This window comes from Patella vulgata, chromosome 8 (assembly GCF_932274485.2).
Source record: "Patella vulgata chromosome 8, xgPatVulg1.2, whole genome shotgun sequence".
In the NCBI taxonomy this organism is placed as follows: domain Eukaryota; kingdom Metazoa; phylum Mollusca; class Gastropoda; family Patellidae; genus Patella; species Patella vulgata.
In genome coordinates, this window is record NC_065886.2 from 18,154,954 (window position 1) to 18,181,290 (window position 26,337).

Genomic DNA, 26,337 nt, shown 5'->3' on the forward strand with positions numbered 1-26,337 from the left:
GACAGCGTTTTGATCCTTGTGATGGTCGAGAAAGTGCCATGGAGGTTTTAGTAATGGTTCCCTTGCAGTGGCGCGGGACGAAGGAACATCCTTTAGTCGTTCGATAAGGACGTAAAACCGAGGTCCAGTATACCCATTAACCTGTACGCAATTCGAAATAAAAGTGGTCGTAGCACACTATACGCCCGTTTTCAAAATCCATATCATTTCCACTGACAGCAGGTATGAGAGGAAACTATGGAAACGACGCGTTCGCCATCATTCTGCCTGCAGTATTTCCAACAATACACAACCTTACATACAATATCCCGCTAGGAATTATCAATAACATCATCATGCTATCTATATGAAATATATTATCTTTTTACCTATTTTTATATACAGATCAATTATTCTTTTTATCTATGTGTTTATCAACAAGCTGTGTTAGTTTACTTGCTGTAGGTAATTTTATAGTTTGTTTATCTATCTATGTAGGTAAAGATACTCTTCCCTTTCCATCAATATAGACAAAAAATATTAATTAACGAGAACTCGATATGTTTACCTATAACGGTTGGTGATTTAGCCAATATAAACACGGGGGTCAAGCGGTTAATGAAAAGCTTAAACATGTACATAAACTTTATAATTCTAGGGCACGTGTTCGAATCAATCCCCTCGTGGCGTAATTCATATCTGAAGTATTGATGGAGTAATATTGTATGCCATTACAGGTTAAGACCCATTTTACAAACACACATAAATCATTGACTCTCTGTAATGTCTTCAGGAAGGTGTATGCTTCCATGGTGGCCCAGTGGGTGATGAGACGTTGGCTTGCTAACCTGGAGATCCTGTGTTCGATCCTCGGGATTTTCCGGCGTGGCAAGGGACAACGTATAGTCTTTCGAATGGAACGAAAAGCCGAGGTCCCGTGTACACATTGGCGTGCACGTAAATGAATTCGATACGTAAGCCGTCATGTAGCTGTACGAGCACAATTCCCCGCACAGTACACGGTATGTCGTATGCCCGTCTTCATTAGCCCAGTCGGAGCAGAACAGTAGGACGTGAAATCCCATTTCATTTCATTTTATTTCGAATTAATCCCCTGGTGGCGTAATTTATATGTGAAGTGTTGATGAAGTCACATTGTATATACCAATTCAGGTTTAGACACACACAAAATCGTTGAATCTCTATAATGTCTTCATGCAGGTACAGCCTTGTTTTGTCAGATAACTTGTGATAAAGCTAAATAAACAATCTCTGGTAATACTTATTATTTTCAAGGAGTGATTTATTATTATGAGCACCTTCCGTTGAAAGAACCTTTTTTACGGTCTGAAAAATACAACACGCGTACCGATTTTAGTCATACGTACATAATGTTTGACAATGGACTATAGTAGTTAATGAGATCGGAAAACAGTGTGGTATAAGGTATCCCGGAAAGGGTGTTTAATAGTGGTTTGGGAGGGGAGAATGGTCCAAGGCGCGAGCTTTAGATCATATGTCATAGATTGAGTGTCGTGGTCTTGACAAGAAGTAGAGTCACCAGCCTTACCACCCGGGGTTTTCCCCTGATGCTAAGGGTTTTCCTTCACTCGCAAGTCCTAAAATAAGTAGGTTGCTTGCCAGTATACCCTTGGTGGGTTTACCGAGATACCAACGTAACCCCATCCCCCGAAACCATGATTTGAAGCGGAGCAAAACAATGCAACAAAGTAGTAATATCAGCAGAAAAATTGAAATTGTCACCTCTTGTGGTTATATATATATTCAAATGACGATGAAGTCAATGTGTAACATTATTTTTGACCTTATGTTCATTTTTATCTACGTCTTTCTTGGAAGATACTGTGGAGAAACCCCTTATTTACTTAGCTAATGCTATTTGTAAAATAACTGTAAAAACACAATGTAGCACTTATGCGTACTTATCGTAAACCAAATAAAAACTTGAGATATCATGGATTTCCATAAAAGATACCACAGCGATTTAGATTTATATACAAAAGATAACAAATATGATATAGTGTTATATTAAAAGCCTTAACCCTCAGTTATTTATCTAGATGTAGGTATGGTGGATATACCAATTCATCTATATCATTGCTCTATTGTGTCCTATTGTCCTCTTCCGCATCGGTGATCAACTATTTCATGTCTAACACTCAATCTCTCTAAAACCTTCTTTTATTAGGATAACAATACGAAGAGTGGTCAGTTAGAATGGACAATGGCCAGTTACAAATAATAATAGGAAAGAACAATAAGGGGATAGATGGAAAGATGACAGGATTGACAAGCAGAAAGGTTTTAAACTATATAGCGTATGTTTGTGTAGATTACTAGTAATTCCTATATTGCTTTATACCCACTAATATCCAGTTTGTTTTGGTGTTACTTTTCTAACATGGTATTTTTACCTGGCATTTATACATGTACTATCTTTTGATTTATATTTAAATAGTATACCTGGTCAACCATGTATTTTTAAAGCCTAATTATACCCCAATCAAAACCCCAAATATATAAATAATAAAGAAAAACATCAGCAATTGTTGGCTATGTTAAATTCCCATATTTATTTATCCTGTCATGGTATTCTAACTGAAATGAAATGAAATGAGATTGGGTTTAACGACCTACTGTTCCGCTTCGACTGGACTAATGCAGATGGGCAATTTTGCCCGGACAGCGGCACTACCACCTACTCTTATATCGAATTCAAACTGCCAAGGGATCTTTTACGTACAGGGGGGACCTCGATTTTTCGTCCAATCCGAAAGACAATACTCTGTCCCTTGCCTGCCCCCTGTCAGGTATTCTAACATATTTTTATTTTTACCTGATAATTACTGAATAGCAGGATTCAGTAAGCCCGTCCAGCTTTCTCGTACCGTTCAATACACTTCCCAATCTGGCCACACATTATACTTAATCTTTAAGAGGCATTTAGTAACTGGGTAGAGCAATACACAAAAAACACATACTTATGGAAAAACAGCTACTTATTTATTTGGGCGACGTTTCGAAGAGTATTCTCTCAACGTTATCAAGCTAATATAGTAATACAAGAATAATGAGATCAATATATACAGAAAACTGTAACAACAATTCATGAAACCATACAGGACAACAACAAGATCAAAGGGGTTTATTCTACAAAAACTAATTAAGTGTGAAGAGTAGCCATTGAGTATAGTTAAGCAATTAGGTAGCTATGATGATAGATACAATACTACCGGCAGAATGGGATAGTACCTACAATACAATTATGATATACCATGGTTTGTTTAGATAATGGTAATTAACTTTATATGTCTGTGTGATTAAATGTACAATTAGACTAGAGTAACCCATATGTGTAATAATTCTAAGAAATAGAGTGGATATAACTGATAAATTGATAATAATATTAGAAAAATGAAAAATAATAAAACTCATAAAAATTCAAAGGTTTCTTATCCACTGTACTGTAGAGTGAGTGGGGGTGATGGAAAACACATAATTTAGGTATATTTAATAAGTTCATCATAAGCACTAGGCAGGAATATCCCTGTGTCGCGGTTGAGGTCTGGACTGTTTCTTTTAATGTGTATGGCCTCAATAATTTTGCGGGTTTTTTTCTATCGGTAGGTTGACCGCCAGGGTTCTATACGTTTTAATTCTGTGTCCTGGGTTGGATTGTGTGTGTTGGGCCACAGCTGAATTGGTAGTAGAGGATTTAGATTTATGCTGACTGATTCTCTTGTCTAAAGGCTGTCTAGTTTCTCCAATGTATTTTTTGTCACACGTGCAGGTTATTTCATAAACACATTCTTTTGGGTTCAGTTGTTTGGTTGTGGGAAGTTTGCCACTGGCCTTCAGGAGATCTTTGAGAGTTCTTCCATTGGAAAATGTTACCTGGATGCCTGTTGGGGTTAGGAGTCTTCTGAGGTGGTACGATAGTTTGCCTTGAAAAGGTATTGTTATTCTCACTGGTGGTTTATCTGGTTTAGGTTGGCTTATATCTGTAGGAGGATTGGTGGTGGCTTTGATGATTTTCTGCACTAATTGTCGGGGGTAGTTATTGAAGTTGGTTAGAGATGTTTCAATGTGATCAAGTTCTGCTCTGATGTAGTCTTTGTCGCAGATGTTCACGGCTCTGCGCGCTAAAGTGGATACAGTAGCTTTCTTTACGCTGTGCGGATGATTCGACTTATAATTGATGTACTGGTTGGTATGTGTGGGCTTTCTATATACGCTGGTATTTAGTTTGTCAGCAGATCTCTTAACTAGGACATCCAGGAACGGGAGGGATTGGTGCTGTTCTTTTTCTATCGTGAATTTTATTCTGTTGTTTTGGTTGTTGAGGTGGATGAGGAGGAGGTTGGGGTCTTCATTCTGTTTGAGAATGACAAAAATATCATCTACCTTACGAAGCCAAGCTGTAGGTTGAACCGGTGAAGTGGATAGGGCATCCTTTTCAAAACTAGTCATATAGATCTCGCTGAGGACTGGGGACAAGGGGCTTCCCATGGGTAATCCATGTACTTGCTCGTAAAAATCATCTCCCCAGGAAAAGTAGGTGGAATCAATGCAGGATTTAGTGAGGTTAATGATGTCTTCCGTGCTGAGGTTGTATACTTAGTGAGAGAGGTATCTGGCAATAAATCCGTAAGTTCTATTATAGATCTGCGCCAAAATATGGACATTCTTGTTGATGATTCCGATGCTTTAACCATGCAAACCTTTAAAACTTCGGTTACATACTAGAAATTCATGATGTGGTGAATTTATATCGTTGTTTCTCAGAGTAAAGATGCATAGTCCTATTTCGTAACAATGGGGTACATGAAATGAAAATCGCAAGGACTCACTTTGATTTTAAACTAATTAAAACAAGCCAATAATACATTAAACGGGAAACAAAACACAAATTCGTTGGATCAAGTAATAATATCTGGACTTTCCCAAGACAGCAAGTGTTCCCTGTATTCTGTACTTAATGCTATATTATTTGGGGATCACGTGGCTAAGTGGGTAAGATGCTAGCTCGCTAGCCTGGAGGTCGGGTGTTCGATCCCTGCATTGGCCGAGAAAGTTCATCCAGATTTTCCGGCGTGGTTCTCCCTTGTCAGTGATGCAGGACGGAGGGGCTGACAAGGAAAGCTGTCTAGTCGTTCGGATGGGACGAAAAACCGAGGTCCCGTGTACACATTGGCGTGCACGTAAAAGATCCCTTGGCAGTTGGAATTCGATATAAGAGTAGGCCGTAGTGCCGCTGCCCGGGCAAAATTTCCCTAATAACACACTGTATGGCGTATGCCCGTCTTCATTAGCCCAGGTTAGGAGCAGAACAGTAGGACGTTAAACCCCATTTCATTTCATTTCATTTAATGCGATATTGGAATTCATAAAAACCAGTAAATAAAAACTGAAATATTAGGGAATACAGAACAAACGCCACTACCAACATTAGGATGAATCAATAGGACCAATATTATGTATGTTTCAAAAGTCATTTGAAGGTGACCAAGATACGTTTTAAATCTGATTGAAAGTACAGGTATGTCACATGTTGTTCATATGTAGGATATTTAAAATTTATGATATGTAAGTAAATGTAATAAACAGTGTTAGATGCCATGTTTGACATAACGATGACGAAAACGAACAATGGTGTCACCTTACTGATACTATAAAATTTATACATGTATGTTGATTATATCGCAATGTCACTAGGTGTAAATCAGGGTGCCCTGTAGAATCCAATTTCATTTATTATAATCACAAAATTACACAGCGATAATGATAGCCTTTGTACAGCTATACGTATTTTTCTATCAATCACTAAGTGATTGGGGGAGAATGCAGTGCAGGCCAATTTAATTTATGTTTTAGCTTTGTGATAATTTATTTATATACAGGGACATAGATTTACAGGTATATAGGTAATCTAATCTCGAAGTGTATCTTAACTCCCCATCATTGACAGTGAATAGATATTTTCATATCACAATCATCTAGCAAAAAGGTATTCTATTATCCGCACACACCTATCAAGGGATAAAGTCATAAGAACACGGCTTATTTTAGACTAATAATCATCCATTTAAAATGTATGTGGGCGCAATATGAATAAAACCCGAGTGGGTGCGTTATATTCTATACCAAGATAGACTTATATATCTTAAGATAATTTATTTAAGGAGTAGCTGTTTATTCAACTGCATCCCATTTTTTGTTTTATATGTAAGGACTTTTCATGATAATACTTGCAGTTTAAAAGATTTGAAATTTGAAATGATTTAAAACTCGATATTTTAAACATCTAGATGCAGCGTTGAAGCCATATTGACATAACAACCCTTTCCACTTATTTCTTATTAGGTTTTAGGATAATACATTTAAAGAGAACACACTTTTCAGGAGTAAACATTGGGAATAGATAAACCCCACCCTAACCCAAGGCTATATATAGTTTGATAAGTAAAGTAAAGTTACATCACTGTGTACATATGGCCTTATAGGTAAAGTAAATATTAAGCTAATATATATCTAAATACGCAGACCTAATGTTTAAAGGTTACTAAACAATATTTTGGACAGAAAGACTTTATTGATCATATGACATCATCATGTTTAAAGCAACACTTCTTTCCTTTTAAAATTTAATGATTCTTGAGGTCGAAAGCGAAATATTAATTGGTCTAACATTGTTTAAAGGTGACTTAATAATCTTTTTGGACAGAAACACATTATTCATATGAGATCATCATGTTTAAAACCACACTTTCTCCTGCACTTTATTCTTTTTATCGAAAACAAAATATCATCACTTGGTCATTAATTGAACTTAAATAATGTCGATGTATAGTGTTTTGTCTTCCTTGTTATATATAATCTGAACAGCCAACGGCAAATTTTCAATGATAATTTAGAAATACGAATAGGTTATAAATCTCAAGTACGGTTAGGTGGATTCTTGGCAGAAGAGCTTTAATTAGAGTCAGTGGGGCGTAGCATCGTTTAGCAACGCGACCTGAAGGAAAATGACACGGGAAAAGGCTTTACTAAGACATATCGGATTCCACCATCTACTCTTATATAAAAGTTGAGATAAATTCCACCCAACGCCATCTTGGACATGTCACTGTGTTGTTTCACGAAGCTGGACATCCCCCATCAATAACCACCCGTGTAGTGGCCTCATAAATCACAGTCCACTTCGCCTGGACCATGGTCAAGATAACACACTTGATGCATTAACTTTAGGTTATGGCTTTATACAAGGGGACTTGTTAGGTCCTTTTCTCTTCATTTACTGTGAAGATGTATTGACAGTCGCTTTATTAATGGTGCTTTAACTCGGCGTTTGATCGATGATGGCCTGATTTCAATCACAACAGGACACTTCATGCCTAGATAACCACTCCTCTCAAAGTTGTCTGTCAGACCCGTGAGTGGTCAGTCCACACCCGTACGTATGTTTTTATCAACTTGTTTATCAGTTTTCTATAAAGACGAGTGGGTACTGTCCAGGCTACCCTCTTACCAGAGAAATAAAATAGCAATTACACGGTCTTATTTTATTATTATTTTGGAGGAGGATAATATAATTACACCATATTTTTACCCACGGATCTAGTCAATATGTACTTAATTAGGTGTGTCCCTGACTAAAAATGGGGAACAAAAAAGATGGCGATTAAATTAATACATTTTTGATCATATAGATAACATTCATCTTTAGAATTGATATCAAAGAAATAAGCAATTACACGTTTCATTCTTCGAGATAAATACTTCATATACATTGCCAAATATTTCTTATTTATTCTGTTCACATGCAATATTAATTGAAGTGTACTCCACAACCAAAAACAATCCAATTGTAGACAAAAATGACATACTCGAAAAAATTATATCTACAAAACAAATTTTTAATAAAAAACCCAAAGCTTTGTTTGTGGTTTTTCGTTTTATCTGTTCTGTGAAGCGTGCGGCCCAACAAAATCTTAACCTAATTACATACCCCTTGACCTGGCTAATATGTTTTCATGTCTTACATGTCATGTGTAAATAGATATTCAATTCGAGATATAAGTCCCTAGAGATAAGTAGTCCTTGAGAATTCATATAAATGTATATCGACTTTGTTGGATCACACAAAGGTAATATTAAATCTCTATGACACCATTTGAATATATTTTGGATTTTACTTATGTTCTCCCAGGAAAATATAGCTATAAATATTCAATATAAATCTAATAATTAGCCCAATGTATGTCTTGCTATATATAGTATACTTATATTGATTGTGCTTGAGAAAATCGTCATTGAGATTATGCAAAGCCTGGGAAAGTATTTGACAAGACTTAAGACAGGAAAGTCCGTAAAGGAGACCGCCTTTACCAATTACACAGTATATTGTTTAGATATTAGTGAAATGAAAGGGTTTATAATATTTATGTAAATATACCGTCTCTTGATCAAACAGACCCCTATGATGGTTAGAATTACTTGGAAAACAAACCCCCTTTGCTTGATAAACTGGTACATACATCCATTTTGTTAATGCAAATAAAGTTATTGTCCACGATCACCTGTTTCATTTACAATTTAGTGGTGGGTAGCGGTAGTCGAGTTATCAACGGACGGGATATTTAGGGTTCGATTTAGAAACTCCGGGATTTTTACATTCCGGGCGTCACTTTTTAGGGGCTAAGTACATGTACAGTTAAATTATACACACGTATAATATTAATTTGATTTTCCTAGTATTTCTATTTCTATTCTACCTGTATTAGTTTTACCTGCAGTGCAACAATTTAAAGTTGCGCCCAATTACAAAGGTTCAGACAGTGTATGTGTAGAGCGATATTCATCAAGTCTACATGTATATGCTTTGTGCGGTCTTTTTTATTACCTCATAAATCACCAATCTTGTCTTCTTCATTCTATACCTCTATAAACTATATATTTATAAACACAAAACAACAAAAGTGGGGGTATATAATTGATTTTGTGGTGATATAGATATACTTTGCACGCGTCAATATGTCTTATATTATGATTTGTTTATATTATTTGTGTATGTATATATAAGTATAAAGGTGTAATAAGAAATATATAGTGAATTGCCAACAGGTATAATCTATTTTCCCTACCCGGTAATAGGCTCGCCGCAGGTAACTCACCTATCTGTTATATCTCGTATATTCAATTTAAAATCGTTTACGAATGTGTAACATATTTTATTGGTGACGTATATTAAGTAGGCGGCGTGATCCCATCCTTTAAACTATCGACATCCATCATATAGTTTTGGTATATTGTAAAATATTAAATAGTTATTATAATATTCTGCATTGGCCGAGAAAGTTCATCGGGATTTTCCGACGTGGGTTCCCCTTATCAGTGGTGCAGGACGGAGTGCCTGGCAAGGACAGCTGTCTAGTCGTTCGGGTGGGACGAAAAACCGAGGTAACGTGTAAACATTGGCGTGCACGTCAAAGATCCCTTGGCATTTGGAAATCGGTATATGAGTAGGCCATAGTGCCGCTGCCCAGGCAAAATTTCCCTCAGAGCACACTGTATGGCGAATGTCCGTCTTCATTAGCCCAGTAGGACGTTAAACACTGGGACGTTAAACCCCCTTTTGATTTCATTTCTTATAAAATTTATATACAAGGTAGTTTATACAGGTATATTCTTTTGTATATGCATTGATTAATTGAGTATTAGTGCGTTGTAAACATTTCTATTTACACAACATTGTGACTCATTGGATCATTAGTCAATATTATTGAACTTGGTATTGTCATATTCAGTTACGTTTATTCATGAGGTTTTAAATATCAATGTCGACTCGACATCGTATCAAATCAATAAAATAATCTTGTATTGTACAAAATTTACATTTTTTCTATACAGTCTTTCTGTGTTCCTGTATGCATGCATTTTGCTATACATTCTTTGCCATATTGCTTTTTCCTGTACTTTTACAATATTGTTGACGGAAGGGGGCAGATGACCGAATGGTTTGCGCATGCGCCGTTGTATCAGACAATCGGTCATTGAGACTACTGACGTGGTTTCGATACCCCGGTTGGACGTGACAAGCAGAAGGGGTCACATGATCAACCTCGTGTGTTTTCTCCGGATCCTCCGTTTTCCTTCCACTGAGCCATATGTTAGTCCCGCAATGACCTAGTTTGTGTTCAGAGGACGTTAAACCCCCTCTCTCCCTCTCTCCCTTTGTCATGCTCTTAGCTTTTCTTCCTGGTACCTAGATTCAGACTCTGCATTGTTCATGCTTATTGTTTGTGCGCTGACACCGTATAGTCCCGTGCTCTGAAATTCTAGTTCTGCCATTGTGATCTAGTTCTAATGGTTCTTTTCGTGCACCGCCCGGTCTGTAATTACTGTTCGCCCACTAAATGTTTCGTGCTTTACAGTTTATTATGGCACTGCATGTACATGGTTCATTCTATATATGTCCCACGTTTCATAATATTAGGTTCATGTTTTACAGTTTATTATGTACATGGTTCATACTATATATGGTTGTGATACATCATAGTTCATGTTCCACGTTTCATAATATTAGGTCCAAGGACTTACATTCCAAATGTTATATTGTTTGTATATCATCATTGCATGGGGGTTTAGAGACTACCTCATAGCATACTGTATGACGTATGTCCGTCTTCGTTAGCGTAGTCGGTGAAGAAAAGTAGGACGTTAAACCAGATTTCATTACGTTTAATGTTCGGAGTTCGTGCCGTTCGGGGTTCGTGTAGTTTTCAATCGTTCTTGAGTGACATTAAAGTCTTTAAAGGATAGGTTTACCTGAACCATATCGTATGTCATCGTAGTACGTGCTGTGGGCATTTAAATATAGCGCATTCATTTACATTTCAGCTTGTAAATATACATTAAAATACTGACAACCATAGAAACGTACAATTACATAAGCTCAGCGAAGCATGTCTGAATTATTCATGTCCTGTTGCTTTGACTTAATTTAAATGCATAAATTATTACATCTGACATCCGGACCTACAGACTTTCCTTTAAAAAATAATTGGACACTCCAATGTAGATGTGCTAAGAGCCGAAAATGTCTTTGGGTTTTTGGTAGTTTTGGAGTGTATGTTTAAAACAATAAACAAATCCAATATGGCTACCAGACCCTGAATACCTGCAGTCTTAAAAATTCCCAGACGAAATATAGGAATTGTCTCAATTGTGTTTTTCTTTGGTCTCTGCCAAAGTAGTTTGCGTGTATTGTTTGCTTAGATAAGATTAAAAGTAGCAATCTCCAGGAAGGGTATCAAGATAAATAATCAGACAAAACACCACCTGAACTGTAGAAGTCGGGGTAAAATGTAATTAACTTTAAGGATCCGGGTTTAATACACAATATATTATATAGCATGCTGTTACACCTCACTACCCCCTTTATTGGCAAAAGCAGAGAATTAAGCTGTGTCATCCTTGTACGTAAAATGGTAGACATACATAATATACAATACGTACAGTACTCAAAAGATGAAAGTAGACTCTGTGATAAATATTTAAATAAACAACACAAAGTTCAAGATTTTTGATAATAATAAACGGTAGGGTGTTGAATAGTTTTAACAGGGTGTTCCATTATCATAATATAAAGACAACGACAAACATGTGAATTTATGTAAAATGAGAAATGAACTTGTTTTATAAGTTCTAAAACTGGTTGTGTACGAAAACAAAACAGGGAACTGATGTTTTTGACTGAGTCCACTGGACAGTGAACCGTATCAAATCGGTAAGAGACTAACCACAGATTTATCGTACAGTTTGAACTGCTAGATTATTGTCTTTTTCAAGGCCGATTCCTGATCTAACTTACTGTTTTTTTCCCGTTCACCTATTCACATCACCGTGTCGTTAAAATAACCCACATGGCGTGTTATGTCTTCCTTTATATTCATCGCGCTATGTACAGTTCAAGGCTTTTTGTTTTGCAGAATTTATGGGACGCACATGACGCCTTATTGCACATCATTTGGGGCACTGATGCATTCAGTGTATGCTAAAAGTTACATAAGAGAGATCAGCCAGACAAGTATACTTATCCATGTTTATACATAAACCTTCAAACATCTTTCTTTTCTTAGCGTCTTTCTGTTCAATCAGACCGGAAAAATACCAGCAGTTGAAATCATCAGCTGGGAGTCAGACCGACATGCGACATAAACAATAACAGAGATAGAACACAGCTAAACAATATACTCATGCTTAGATAAATAAACTAAAAACAAGCAAGAACGGTTACTCTCGATAAAGTTGAACTCTTGTCTGTGAGGACTACTTATTCGTTACTTCAATTTAATTTTTTTTTTTAGCTTGCTATAAATTTAAGCTATTGCATTAAATCTCACATGGCAGTAACAATTGTTTCCTTGATACTATGGTGTTTAACAAGGGCAAACACAGAGAGTTCTGTAAAGTATGAAACAGAGAGTATCACTTGAGTTGTCTTCTGATTTTGGAACTTTTGAATATATTTACGACCATTTAAACACCATGGGATCAAATTCAAACTAGAATATTCCAGTTATAGGTGTGCGCACATATTTCGAAGCAAGACTGTCAGTTTACTAAAATTTGATGACGGTTGTTGGATGCCGAAACAGACGTGCCACACTGCCAGCAAAAGTTATTAAATGGTACGGAATTGCGTAATGGCGACCAGGTCCACCGGTTTCACATTTATTAATTTAATCACGCCATTAACTACATAATACGTTAAATCATAAATAGTTTGTTACACATATTATGGGTAATTATTACTGCACTTTTTAATCGTGAGATAGAATGGTAAAAATTGTTACCAAAAATATACCGTTCGGCTGTCAACTAAATTTTCGAAAACGTATAATATTATAGACTTATAAAAGAAAGTAAATTCAGACATATAAATATGCATCACGAAGGCTATGTGGAAGAAAGTGCATTAATACGATTGTAGAATCGAACTCCTCTCAGTCGATGTCCTCTGATCGAGAAACCCAGTTAAATATTCATGCAGCAACATGTCCAGAATTCAATTTCCGATTACCAGGACCTCATTGAAGTTATTTTTCAATATTTATAAATTCAACAATAGCTCTATTTGTATCGATAGAAATTGAATAGGACACGTGTTCTGGCTTGTTTGGAGTTGTATTGTCAATTGTACAGTCCACAAAAATAGATACAATATGGAAAAGACCGTAGTAGGTCGTTTCCTGTTTTAAGTACCAATTCAAACGCAGCGAATCACGTTTTTTACAACCTAATCGATAATCATTTATCAGCGTTACAGATGTCTTGCATTACGCACACACAGTATACACAAGTATTAAAAACAAATCATTATGGTCCTATTATGACTTTCCATAACCGTGAATTAATCGATTGATATCGATCACCCGATGTGTAATAAGCTTATTCATAATTATGAAAAGGTATGAATCTGAAATCTGACTAAGGTTAACCAGGAAATCGCTGATCTATGAGTAAATCTCTAGATTATTTATGTGTCACCAATTTAACGTCACACATATCTGATTATTTTTGCTATTTTTAGTGAAATGGTTTACTTTGTTTGCTTATTTTCACAAGTATTAATTGTGTAATAAATACAATTAAGAGGATTTTACCGATCTGAATTGATTTGACTATATGACTATTATACTGTATTCTAAGAGGTAATGGATTTGACCTTGACTATTTTGTCAAGTCGACGATACGATTTCGTTTTTTGTAATTATCTATTTAACATCATAGAACATGACATACATTTGTAAATAGTAAACCAAAAATAAATACACCGCACCAATTGTTTTAATAACTCTTCTAGTTAGCAATAGTTGTGATCTGATCATATGTCTTCCACTTTTGGTCCAATTGTTTGATAATCAAACTTTTAGGTATTATTAATAGGCATATTTGTAGTAAGATATTTAGGCCTACCTGAGATTTTTGGATAATTGGAATTCATAACAGACACTTTTGACATTCATATTCAATTATTAACCTAAAAGTGTAACTAAAGAAGCATTTTTTCGGGGTTTTGTCATAACTGTTAACTGTCAGTCTCATTACATTTTAAAGCCTTATCCGTTTGATGTGTTTTGTGAATAAAGTCGAAAATATCTGACATTGATAGGTCATGATGAAAATAGACATAAAGTCAAACTGCCATAAATCTTGGTTGACATTTGGCTAGCACGTGTTAATTCTTGACAGAACATTGAAATATGCTTTAAACCTATAGGAGTTGCGTCCCCTTAATCAACTACTCAAGGACCGTTTTGTCTGAAATAAAATCCGTCTTTATTAGCCTCGTTGGTGCAGGTAAGTAGGACGCTAAACCCCATTTTTATTTTTGAAATAAATAGATTTTGTCGGTATCCGTAGATCTATGAATAAATTCGGAAATTATGGCTGACAATTAAAGATACTCGACGATGATAAATAACGGCACAGCGCCCTTCTAGTAATCTTGAAGTGAAATACCGTTGTATTTCAAGTAGATATAGCAGATAACACATCGTGTGAACGCCATAATACTTCTCTTATTAGGAGCCACAGTGGATCAGTGACTTAGACGTTGACTCGTTAACCTGAAGGTCCCGTGTTCGATCGCGGTGTTGACCGAGAAAGTTCATTGGGTTTTTCTGAGGTGGTTTCCCCTTGTCAGTGTTGAAGTACATCGCTGATAGGTTACAAATAAATTATTTCTGCCGACTTTTTTGTTAAAAATCAAATTATGTTTTTTCAAAGAAAGATATGTACAACTTGATATAGTAAGGTGTTCTTAATGACTAAAGAGAATTATTTTCAATTATGTTTTTTTTTTTTAAAAAGAATTAGATAAAATAGGCAATAAATACATTATATAAATTGACACATTAAGGATGTCTAGGGTTAAATGTCAAGATCTTTTCTTATTCTATTTTCAGACTGAATGGATACTGTGTCAAACAGCATCCGGTATGATAAATAAATTATATCCGCTCCTGTCATTATCACCTGACTAATATCCGGTATAACCCCGTCTTATCCACACCAGTTCATTTTAAAGAGACTGACCCGTCAACACGAACGTTGCCCATATTTGTTAAAATATAAATTTAATGTGTTAAAAAAAGAATATTCGATTTCATTTTCGGGAGTCACTTTAAAAAGAACGAAAAAAAATAATTTCGCGTACACACCTGGACAACTAGTATTCAAGTAAAGAAAGATGACAGCCCTGGCAAAAAACATAAAATTAAACAAGTCTAAGAAATTTACTGTCCTTTATTTATAAATCCAAACCATAAAGATGAATAAAAGGCGCATCTACAAACATATTTACAATTTATATACAGTTACATGTTAATGGTCAATATCTAGTTTAATTTGATACACGAAGATAGTCTTAATATTATAATTGACACATTTTAACAGATAATTAACGTTTTTTCCACACGTGTGACATATCTAGTATCCGATATTAAATTAACATTTGAACCATTTAAACAAGTACGAGTGTACAATTGACCAAGGACAGGATATAACGTCATCTTGGTTTTGATTCGTCATATCAAAAATCGAAGTCCGCCAATCGATGCGCAATTTACTACAGAATAAGAACACCAACAACACTAACAAAAACAACATATGGGCCATGGGTAACACCTGGGTCCAAATTCATGGTCCAAAAATTCTGACTAAAAATGAAAGTAGCCTACATCATTCGTGCTAACATAATAATACATCATTGTAAAGCCCATTTTTCACGTGCGCGTTTTTGCGGATTTCCGCGCGCGTTTCGCCGGTTACTTGGAACCGGCCCCATTACATTTGCATCAAACCGACTTCTACGCATACATGGGAAACGGGCCTGGTCAGTTGGTTTGATCATTCTTTATTACACAAGAGATCGCTTATAACACTTATGGACTGAACAATCATAGTTTGCACCAGTTGCAGAGTTTACTTCCATAAGATCACAATTTGGACCATCTGCCACTACAAGTCTAAAATAACGACATTGGCTAAACATTAAACATCGCACAGCACAGTGGTTAGCGTTGACAGCAGTCACAGTTTTATATACGACCACATTATTTAACGTCTGCAAGTGACGGTCATACAAAACTGACATCTCTTTTGTTACTGAAAAACAAAAAATATTTTTTCATAATTTGTTATTTATTACGGCAGTTGACGTATATCTATATTCATGGAGGATTTGACACAATTTATGGCTTCGTTGTGTTGAACCGCTTGATGTTCAGAACTCTGGGATAGTTCTCTCACGATTGGGCATCCTCGGTATTCTCAGTGGTCTCATTCCGTTCCACGCCGCTAGAATTCGTGTATTCCAGTTATCTTCTCTTGATGATGGTGCTATTTTTTTTCGACCAATCAAACAAAATCGTTTATACAAACGAAGTTTGCGAAAGGAAGTAAATCACATCTTGTTGCAACAGACAAGTCGACATAGTGTTGTGAACGTAAGCAATGAAGCTAAAACTGGTTTATAAGCTGTTTTTTGATTTGTTCGTAGAATCAAGCTACGATCAAGGAAGATAATTTGAATACGCGAATACCCCATGGATAAACCCAGGGGTAAGTAAAGTAGACCGGAATGACGCCACCGCCATTGCGTGTGAATGGGTATTAAAAGGAATAAAAGACACCATTCTGCCCGAACCAGTAACGTTTCGTGTAAACAATTCACGCGCCATTGAGCCAATGATTGACGCCGCGTGATACGACGTCACGTGTTGAAGGCTGCAGTCACCTTTTACAGAGATATTAGAAGACTTTCGTAACCCTCTGTGAAACAGATTGGACAAAACGTTAGAAACAATCTATCTTTCGGCAAAAAATATCGCAGAACATTGGTTATTCGCCGTTATATCATCCTTATTGTGCACAGGAAATTTTATACTGAGAGTCTCATAAGGAAAGAATACAACCGATGCAGGAATCTGCATAACCATGGCGGTTATATTACCTGCTTAGGATTTGGTGAATTGCCTTTAATTACTACGCCGCAATTTTGTAAAGGATATTTGGAGGGTTTACTCTTTTTCTATCGTTGTGTAAGAATCAATTATTATCGACAGGCCAGGGAGAAGTACGCGATGGATTAGTATTTAGAGGGAAACTAAAATGGGGCGGAATATATCGTCAAGCTATACGAGCAGAGGTGCAACGGTATTTATACTTCAAAACCACTGTCCTCATTATCCCAGTCGGTGCAGAACAGTAGGACATTAAACCCCATTTCATTTTATAGCCTAATTACTACTAATAAAGTCCGGTAATCTGTTTGGCCGAGAAAGTTCATCCAGATTACCCAGCGTGGTTCTCCCTTGTCAGTGATGCAGGACGGAGGGCCTAACAAGGACAGCTGTCCAGTCGTTAAGATGGGACGAAAAACCGAGGTCCCCTGTACACATTGGCGTGCACGTAAAAGACCCCTCCTGATATAAGAGTAGGCCGTATTATAGTGCCGCCCCTCCGCAATTCTTGATGTGACCATAGCACTGTCAGACAAAGAATATTATACGTCGACCAGTAGGTTTTTTGTAAAGGGGCGACTTTAACGTTAAGGTTTTAAGACCCAACGTCTGAATTTCGATAGGCTTGATAACCAAAAGGCATATCTAAAAACAAACAGAATTTTGAAGCGGTTGTAAGTTTTTGGCGACCCTGACAACAGTTTACCGCTACATGAAATGTGAGTGTATGAAAATGACTAAGTGCAATCTACTAATCTCTTTCAGTATACAGATCAGTATAATATTCATCTCTATCACACCCCCGCCCCCACCACTTATCCTCACCCAAATGTATTTAAACACGTGAGATCAAATATTTCCATTACTATAATATCGACGTTTAATCGCACTACACCATATAATTACAACATCTTCTTTGTCTTGGTTTCACGGTTCTATGTTACAAAGTTTAAAGTACATGTTACCTTGAGAACAAGTTCGTTTCAATGTTAGTTTAATGTTTTGTATTTACCTGGTGGTGTCGTAGTAGGAGCCGCAACAGTTGAGGTTTCTGTGTGAGATACCGGAATAGCACTGCTGCTGGTATCTGCAAGATAGTTAATTTTTATTTATATATTTACGTTTTACAATTTATATTTATTATAAATATTAAAATCTCAGCCATTATGAAGTCCAAATTGCTGAATGGACACGAATTAAATGAAGTTTAACTTCCTTCTTGAATAATTAATTTGTTTAAATTATTGACATTATAGATATATGCTTAAAGAAAATATATCAAAACTTCTTGCCCATGAATTATTGTTTTAATTTTTACCAATCGTTGACTTTAAAACTACGTTCGGGGACAATCGCACGTCACCTTTACGAAAAGGTTACTTATGACTGCCTCAATAAAAGTTATAGTTGTATAAAACGACCAATTAGAAATAAATGATGATAATTGTTTCGCAAATCAACAGTTGGAAATATATACCAATCATTCATGGGTGCACGAGAATTTGTATGGGACGGGCAAACTAGTGTACCTATCTTAAACGGCAGGGTATCCATAGTCAATGGTCTCTCCCATCCCGTGTGGTGATGTTTTAAATTACGTAGAGGGACGCACAGATCGCATTTCGACTGCCTTGACCATTCCACCATTTCCCCCTTAAATCACCCGTCTTATCTGTATCCCACTCGGCAGATTCCCGTACTCTACATCTAGCCTCGGCTGTATGACGGTAGGTGATATGTACCTACACCTATACAATTGCGATGCGTTATCGGTTTACTTTTTAGGAAAACGTGTCTCAAAATTGCGCCGTTCGAAGAGTGTGTAGATTTTTCACAGCAAAGTTGTCCTCGTTTAAAACAGCTTCAGACTATGAATGCTTTATACGATAAAAAAAATCCCTCAAATGCCGTGTGCGACGCCACTGTAATCCGGGAACTTGAAAGTAGTTCCAATGGCGGACATCCATCGTCACAGAGCTGATATGATGCTAGATGTAGGATACTGGAGTCTGCTGAGGTTTGCCGAGTGATCTATGTCCACGCTTGTATAATGTCAACAGTTACAAGCGATTGGGCGATTTCATTCATATTCCTTGTGGCCGTAACAGATCTGTCATTCTAAAGGGTAGAACCAATAACCTTTTTGTGCTCAACGAAACACATCATCAAATTTATAAACCTCAAGTCGAGACTATATTTTAAACATACCTGAGATTTCTTCACATACAGGTTTATACCGACTATCAGTATTCGTCATCTTCCATAAATATATACCCTGTGAAGACATGGTGTAGGCGACATTATTTGAACCTTGGACATTCTCCCATCGTGTTGACGTCACATCTATTAAAACACCATCTTCGTTCCATTGCCATATACCTCTTCTTTTTTTCAGTCCCATCCAATGCTGATCGAAATTGAAACCTATTGGGGATAACGCAAGGATATGTCCCATTTACTGCTCAATTTTTTTTAAAAGTTTTAAAAACATATTTTTCTATTGGTAATGTAGTTATTACAATACAGACATATATTACTAGCCCCAAAACTGCTTTATTTTAACAAGACATTAATGTAGGAACATGTGGACACACTGGCCGAATCATTCGGCCAAATCAATCGGCACCGATTTTCATTCGGCCGAATGTGTGGACACACTTGGCGATTGCATCACCTTTCACGTCACATGATTAATAATGGCGGAGACACATAATCTTCAATTTGCGTGATTTCTCGATATGAGTGGATGGTGAGTAGTGATTGACTAAATAATTCTGCAATCGGGCGAATGCTTCGGCGAAGCGGACACACTATGCTAGTGTTTGGACGCTATTTATGACAACGTCATGTTTGTTGATGTGTTTCTTTAGTAATTGTAAATTAATACTATAATAGTGATACATTTATGAACTGTTTCTATTTTATTCTTTCAATAATTCCTTCGTTCATTTTTCATTCATTCAATTACACGTTTCCATTATTCTTATATTTCTGTTAATCCCTCATTTTAATGAGAGAGAGAGAGAGATGGGGTTTAACGTCCACTCGACACAAACTAGGTCATTTTGGGACTAACATATGATTCAATTTTATTTCAATAATTCGCCATCGCGTAGAGGTCTTTAGCCGTAGGAGAAAACCAGAGGACCTCGAGAAAACCCCGAGGTTAGACAGACGACCCTACTCCTTGTCACGTACAATCGAGGATTCAGAACCACGCCATTTGACTCAATGACAGACGTTAAGAAACAGCGCGCACGTGCTAACCACTCGCCCGCCCCCCCCCCCCCCCCTCCCTGTTTATCAGAAAGTCAAACACTAATTTTATAGTTAATCTGGTGGGTATATGTCTGGTGACATGTAAGATTATATGTACTGTAAGAGTGTAAAAGGTAACTTACTTGGATCACAGCAGAATCTAACTCTATAATCATCACATATTCCATCAATCTGATCTTTATTCTTACAAATTAAACCAGTAGTTGGACTAATGGTAACTATTTCACCACTAGCAGTATAAGGTCGACCATCTAATAATTGAGCATCTATTGCTAATGGTTGTTCACAAATCTGGCCCGGATTCTCTTCACGAAGAATTGTAAGAGTTTCCAAATCACCAGTTCCTGATACATTATCTCGATCATACCATTCTGTCCATTTATTACAGGCGCCTAAAATATGTTAACGAATGTAGGGTTTCTTTTTAGTCTGGACGTTACACTATAGTTGGGATAAATAAGGCTTTGGCAATTGATATCCAAACATTGAGGGCTATTAAAGTAAAATATCATTTGTTGCTACCTATAACCCCCAACATCCAAACCTTTTTAAAAACAATCATGGCATCAAACGACAACCTCAGAACGAAATTTGACAATGTTCAATTCATTAAATCACAAAGAAAGCCACCCAATCTGAAACGCCTTATATTTGTCCTTGATCGTTTACAGTTTACAAACCAGTCTTAGTCCCAATGATTATGTTCACAACAATATGGCGACTTTTTCGGTCGATTATGACAAAGTTTGCAAGAAATTTAATATAAGAAAAGTGACAAAAGATGTCCTGAAACATCTCTGGATGGGGAAAATGTTTTATGTCAGTTTTTATGTATTTAACGAATTTTTTGATTCGTTGATAAAAATAGCACAATCATCAAGGGCAGATAATTTGGATACGTGTCTCTCCCATGGAAGAACCCACAGGTTAATGAAGGGGAACGGAATGAGGTCACTGAGGATACCATACAGTGTGCTATGAGGGTAATTTCGCCCATACAGTTGCACCTATAGAATTTCAACTGCAAGAGATCTTTCCACGCCAATGTGTACACGGAACATTGTTTTTTGCGTCCGGTCCGTTGTCCTGATCAAACGTATGGGTTTTAAATTTTGATCAAAAGGCCCGTCTTCGGCCAAGGATTGTTGTTTCGATTTCCAGCCAGTACCCACCCTCACTTGGTTTCTCCCCCACCCCCCATGCTAAAGAAACTGCGCACAAGTGAATTATGGAAATTATGAAACAGTATATGTACAACATACCATTAAGAGCTGTCCACACCGCTTCTTGTTTTGCATCAGATTGTAAAGTAACAAGTTGGGTTCCTTCTGATTCACACAGAATCCTGGCAGCATTATACGGATAACCAACAGAAAAACCATACATACATCGACCTTCTACCATCACCGTAGCAATTAAATTTGGCTCACCAATAAACTTCGTACATGTGGAAACTGAAAAATAAAATAAATGAATTCCAATTTTACAACGAAACACAAATTTTGAACAGCAAATTTCAAAATACAGTTCTCCAAATACCAATCTCGCAAAACCAATGTCAAAAACATTTCTCCAAATTCATCTTTCCTGAATATTATGGCAACAGAGGACGCTAGTGGTGATAAAACGGTAGCTGCACTATACCACAGAGTAAATTTTTACTCTGTGACTATACAGTTCTTTGATTTTATACATTCTTCCTTGAAATTTAAAGCTTATATTTATATAATTATTAAACTCTTTATATAGTTATAATTTTAAACAATGCACTTATAATGTTGTAAAAAATTTCGTAGGGGAGATGAATTCAACTAAAATCGTTTCAGAGTGATTGAAATCGATATTATTTTAATAAACGTTGCATTTGTTATTTTAAGAACCGTGCGTGCTATGTAAATATTTTCTTTTGTGTTTTACCAGAAAATCGACCGAGTTCTTCGACCCATTCCTGATAGCTATGTTACTGCTCGGAGTCACCCTAAATTACAACATAAAAGGACTTTTAAAAAGCTACAAAACCCCAAACCAAACATTTAGGAGTACACACATAACACTTTCAGTAAATAAGATCCAGTGTTGTTTAAACAACCAAATCTGCCTATTGCAGGTCTTTCTTTAGGCCTTAAATGTTTTCTGAATTATTAATTAGACATTAATTAACTTATCCAGGCCATAATCAACTCTCGGTGGCATCGGATTTGTCCAATATTAAATAGATTAGAACAATTCAGCCATATTTTGATTTAAGCTACGGTGGTTGAAATTATTGCACACATCTTGTCAAACCTGCAAAGGCTAATATCTTCGCTCGCAATAGAGTAATCTGAATGAAATGTTTAAATTATTCATTTTATATTATTTAATTTCGAACGATTATAGCAAGAATGGCTAGCTCTTTATCTAAATCTTACATAATGTATCTTTAATGTTAAAATAATAAAATACTTAGCCTACCAGTTGATGAAGTAGTCCATTGTGCCACAAATATCAGGAACAAATTTATATAAAACATTTTTTTAAAAATAAATTCGCTACCCACAAAATGTCATATATCCATACACTAAGGAGATAATTGAATGTTACTGATCTGGATCTAAGACAAAAATTAGTGGAACTCCACAAATACGATCTGATTGTCGTTCTATTAGCGAATTGATTAAAGAGACTGCACAGAGTCTGGACTTTATTGTAAATCAGTGGTCATTCACTTACAGACTGTCTTCATATTCACCTATTGTTTAATTAAGGTATGCTTCATGTATACCTGTTATTTAATTACAGGTATACAGGTAACGATAATTATATATCTATTCAACAGGTATACCTTCTCATTTTGTATTAAATAAACAACTAGTATAAAACAAAGAATCACTTATTTACGTCAATATGTTCATTTATTTATATATGCGAGCCAATCAGTCGCCATTACACCGTAACTACGGTCAATGTCTGGATTGTTCTCGTCAATAATTCCACTCTGTGCTTGTTGAAACTGATACAATACAATCAAATCAGATGAAACCTTATACCATCTATCATGGTGATTTAATTTATTGACCAATAAATATACTTGAATTCTGTGTAAGTAAGTCTACACGATGTACGAATAAAAGAGCACAAGTCACTAGCCTCCACCAATTCTTCATCCGTAGCAGAGCATATTATTAACCACGGACATCATAGAATTCTATGGGGCCGAACAGGAACCCTTGCAGTATACCACCACCAGAAGAAACCCCGGAAACTTCTTGAGGCAATCAATATAAAACGCACCAAGCCCAAGTTAAACCGTGACGTTTATCCTATGTATCCAAGGTAAAACAGAAATTATAGATTTCTTTAGAATATTTAATGGGGTAATGGATTGCATAATAAAAAAAATTGATTGCATAATAAAAAAATGTCTATACGAACACGTGCCTTCAAAAACTTAATTTCTTTATCATGCCTGATGATGGAGAGAGAGAGAGAGAGAGAGAGAGAGCAATCTTAAAACTAAGAAGATACTTAATCTTCATTTTGTGTGTTGGGACTGTATACGGTGTCAGCGGTACCAGGAAGAAAAGCTAAAAGCTAAAAGCGTGAAAAGGGAGGGAGGGAGAAATGGGGTTTAACGTCCACTCGACACAAACTAGGTCATTTCGGGACTAACATATGGTTTAATTTTATTTCACTAATTCGCTGGCGCGTAGGGGTCTTTAGCAGTGGGAGGACCCGGAGAAAACCCACAAGGTTGGACAGGCGACCCTACTCTTTGTCACGTACAACCGAGGATTCGAAACCACGCCAGTTGACTCAATGACAGGCCGTATGATACAGCACGCACGTGCTAACCATTCGGACAATCCAACCCCGCTGATGATGTAAAAGAAATGGTAGTTTGCCAGGCACTGTAACATAGGCACACCAGTAGCTTTATCTCTATAAATCAGGTAGGGTGTGTTAAATTATTTCATCAACAGGTAGTGGTACATATTTAAAGTACAAAAGGTAGCTTACCAGGCAAGGTAACATAAGCACACCAGTAGCTTTTTCTCTATAAAACAAGTATTTCGTCATCAGAGGTAGTTTACCAGGCAAGGTAACATAAGCACACCAGTAACTTTGTCGTCCATTCTATGTAAGACTCTTCATCTCTATAAAATAAGAAGGATGTGATAACGGCAATACTATATACCGGAAAACACCGGAAAACAACCGGAAAACACCATTTTATACTGAATACCGGAAAACACCGGAAAATACCATAAATAGGTAACCCGGAGACTGGTACCCTAAATAGCTAACCGGGAGTCTGGTCCTCTGTGTGCCTGGGTTAGGGTTAGGGTTAGTTTCCGGTTTATAGAATAGCCCTTCTCTGGGTTACCTATTTAGGGTGGTTTCCGGTATTTAGTGTGTTTCCGGTATTTAGTGTTTTTCCGGTGTAATCCGGTATTCAGTATAACATGGTGTTTTCCGTTGTTTTCCGGTGTTTTTCGGTGTTTTCCGGTATATAGTATAGCCCATGTGATAATATTCTTTCATCAACAAGCAGTGTTAACCAGGCTTCGCATTAGTTAACGCGAAGGCAAGAAGGAACTCATGTAATACTGATATTAGCCAAATTTCTGCAGGGCCTACTTAATCTACGGCCAACTGTGACAGTCTTGATAAAACATATATGATGGTTTTAAGAGTTTAATGTGCGAATGCAAGAAATAATCAGAAGCGAAATTTTTTCTCTTGGTTTTCCGGTTTACATTGTCGTGCGCAGTTGTAGAAACACCGAAAATTGAAGCTTGAACTTTAAGAGCGCACATGCCATGTACAGACCGGAAACCGAAGTGAATTCGCCATCTCATTTTATACAATCTGATTAAAATACAGATCTATATTCCGTTTGTTTTTTATATTCTCGATGACCTCCACTACATGAATACTTGACCGGTTGTAGTGGGAGGTTGCGTCAGGGGTCATACGAACGACTTTTGACTATATGACATCAGACATTTGATTAACCAATCAGCGTTGATGTTCTAGTGGGATACCCACAGTTCAATGCACAGACACGCCAAGAACTTGTCGTAACAGACCGTTTCATTGGCTAATCGATCACATCAACAAGAACGAGGGTAATATAACAACTCTTCCAGATGTGACAAAGTGATCTATACCTGAAGTTGACGTTTAAACTCTCTATAAACTTCTGTTAAGGCACGGTCTTATTAAACAACTAATTTATTCAATATGTTCTTTACAAGCTACACGTGATCCGAGTATAATTCGACAGAAATTCAAAGAGAATGCATTAGTGGCCAGTTCATCATACCTTGACCTGACAACGACTTCCAAAGAAATATGCAGTGTAATTACAGACATCATAATTTGATAAATACACAATACCATATATGGTGATCACTCCTGTCCATCTTCCCTAAAGTCCGGCCCACACCGCCACGACTTGCCCAGACTCTACCCAACGCAACGTCTTGTCTCAGATAATCAGTGCAGTGTGGACAGTCCCACGACCATGATTCAATCGATTTCCGTCGCGTTGTGGCCGTCGGCCCGACTGAGCATGTTCAGTCGTAGTCGGATGCAGTTGGATGCAGTCGTAACCCATCGTGTTTTTGTGGACACTCACACGACACGATCAATTGTCTTACTGTTGTTTAGCCAATCAGAGAGTAACATTTAGTCATGTGACTGTGCAGGTCATGTGCTCCTTGTTTTCCCGGGGAAATTCAAGATGGCAGATTTTTGGACAGAAGAGAGAGAGGATGAGTCTCGCTAGAGGGAAGTGGCGTAACTCACGACGCATAATCTGTGAGAGTCGGGCCTGTGTGGACTCTTACCGTTGTAGGCAAGTGAAGTAAAGACGCGACCCGATGTTTTTTTTAAAACTACCCAAGACGCTGAGTTCTGTCGGGTTGTGTGTAGTCGTAGCGGTATGGGCCGGGCGTAATTGTTAGACGCTATATAAAGCAGGCGTTTACTGACAGCAAGTCTGTGATATTACCTCGGTGGAAGCGGACGTAAAATACAACTA

The 26,337-nt window shown here is 36.9% G+C and overlaps 1 protein-coding gene across 2 annotated transcripts; it reads right to left on the minus strand.

Annotated features, from left to right (window-relative positions):
• Positions 1-15,329: 15,329 nt before the first annotated feature.
• On the minus strand, positions 15,330-25,830 carry LOC126829694 (uncharacterized). 2 transcript variants are annotated; one of them, XM_050559781.2, is made up of 7 exons: positions 25,692-25,830; positions 24,309-24,445; positions 21,572-21,763; positions 20,432-20,701; positions 19,239-19,454; positions 18,043-18,117; positions 15,330-16,173 (listed from the first exon to the last, which is right to left on the minus strand). In XM_050559781.2, exons 3-7 carry the CDS (start codon positions 21,711-21,713, stop codon positions 15,926-15,928), a joined length of 951 nt encoding a protein of 316 aa, XP_050415738.1. In that variant the 5' UTR covers positions 21,714-21,763; positions 24,309-24,445; positions 25,692-25,830; the 3' UTR covers positions 15,330-15,925. The 2 variants fall into 2 exon arrangements, with proteins under 2 accessions (XP_050415738.1, XP_050415737.1); XM_050559780.2 differs by lacking the exons at positions 24,309-24,445; positions 25,692-25,830 and adding an exon at positions 22,764-22,997.
• Between the last annotated feature and the right edge of the window lie 507 nt (positions 25,831-26,337).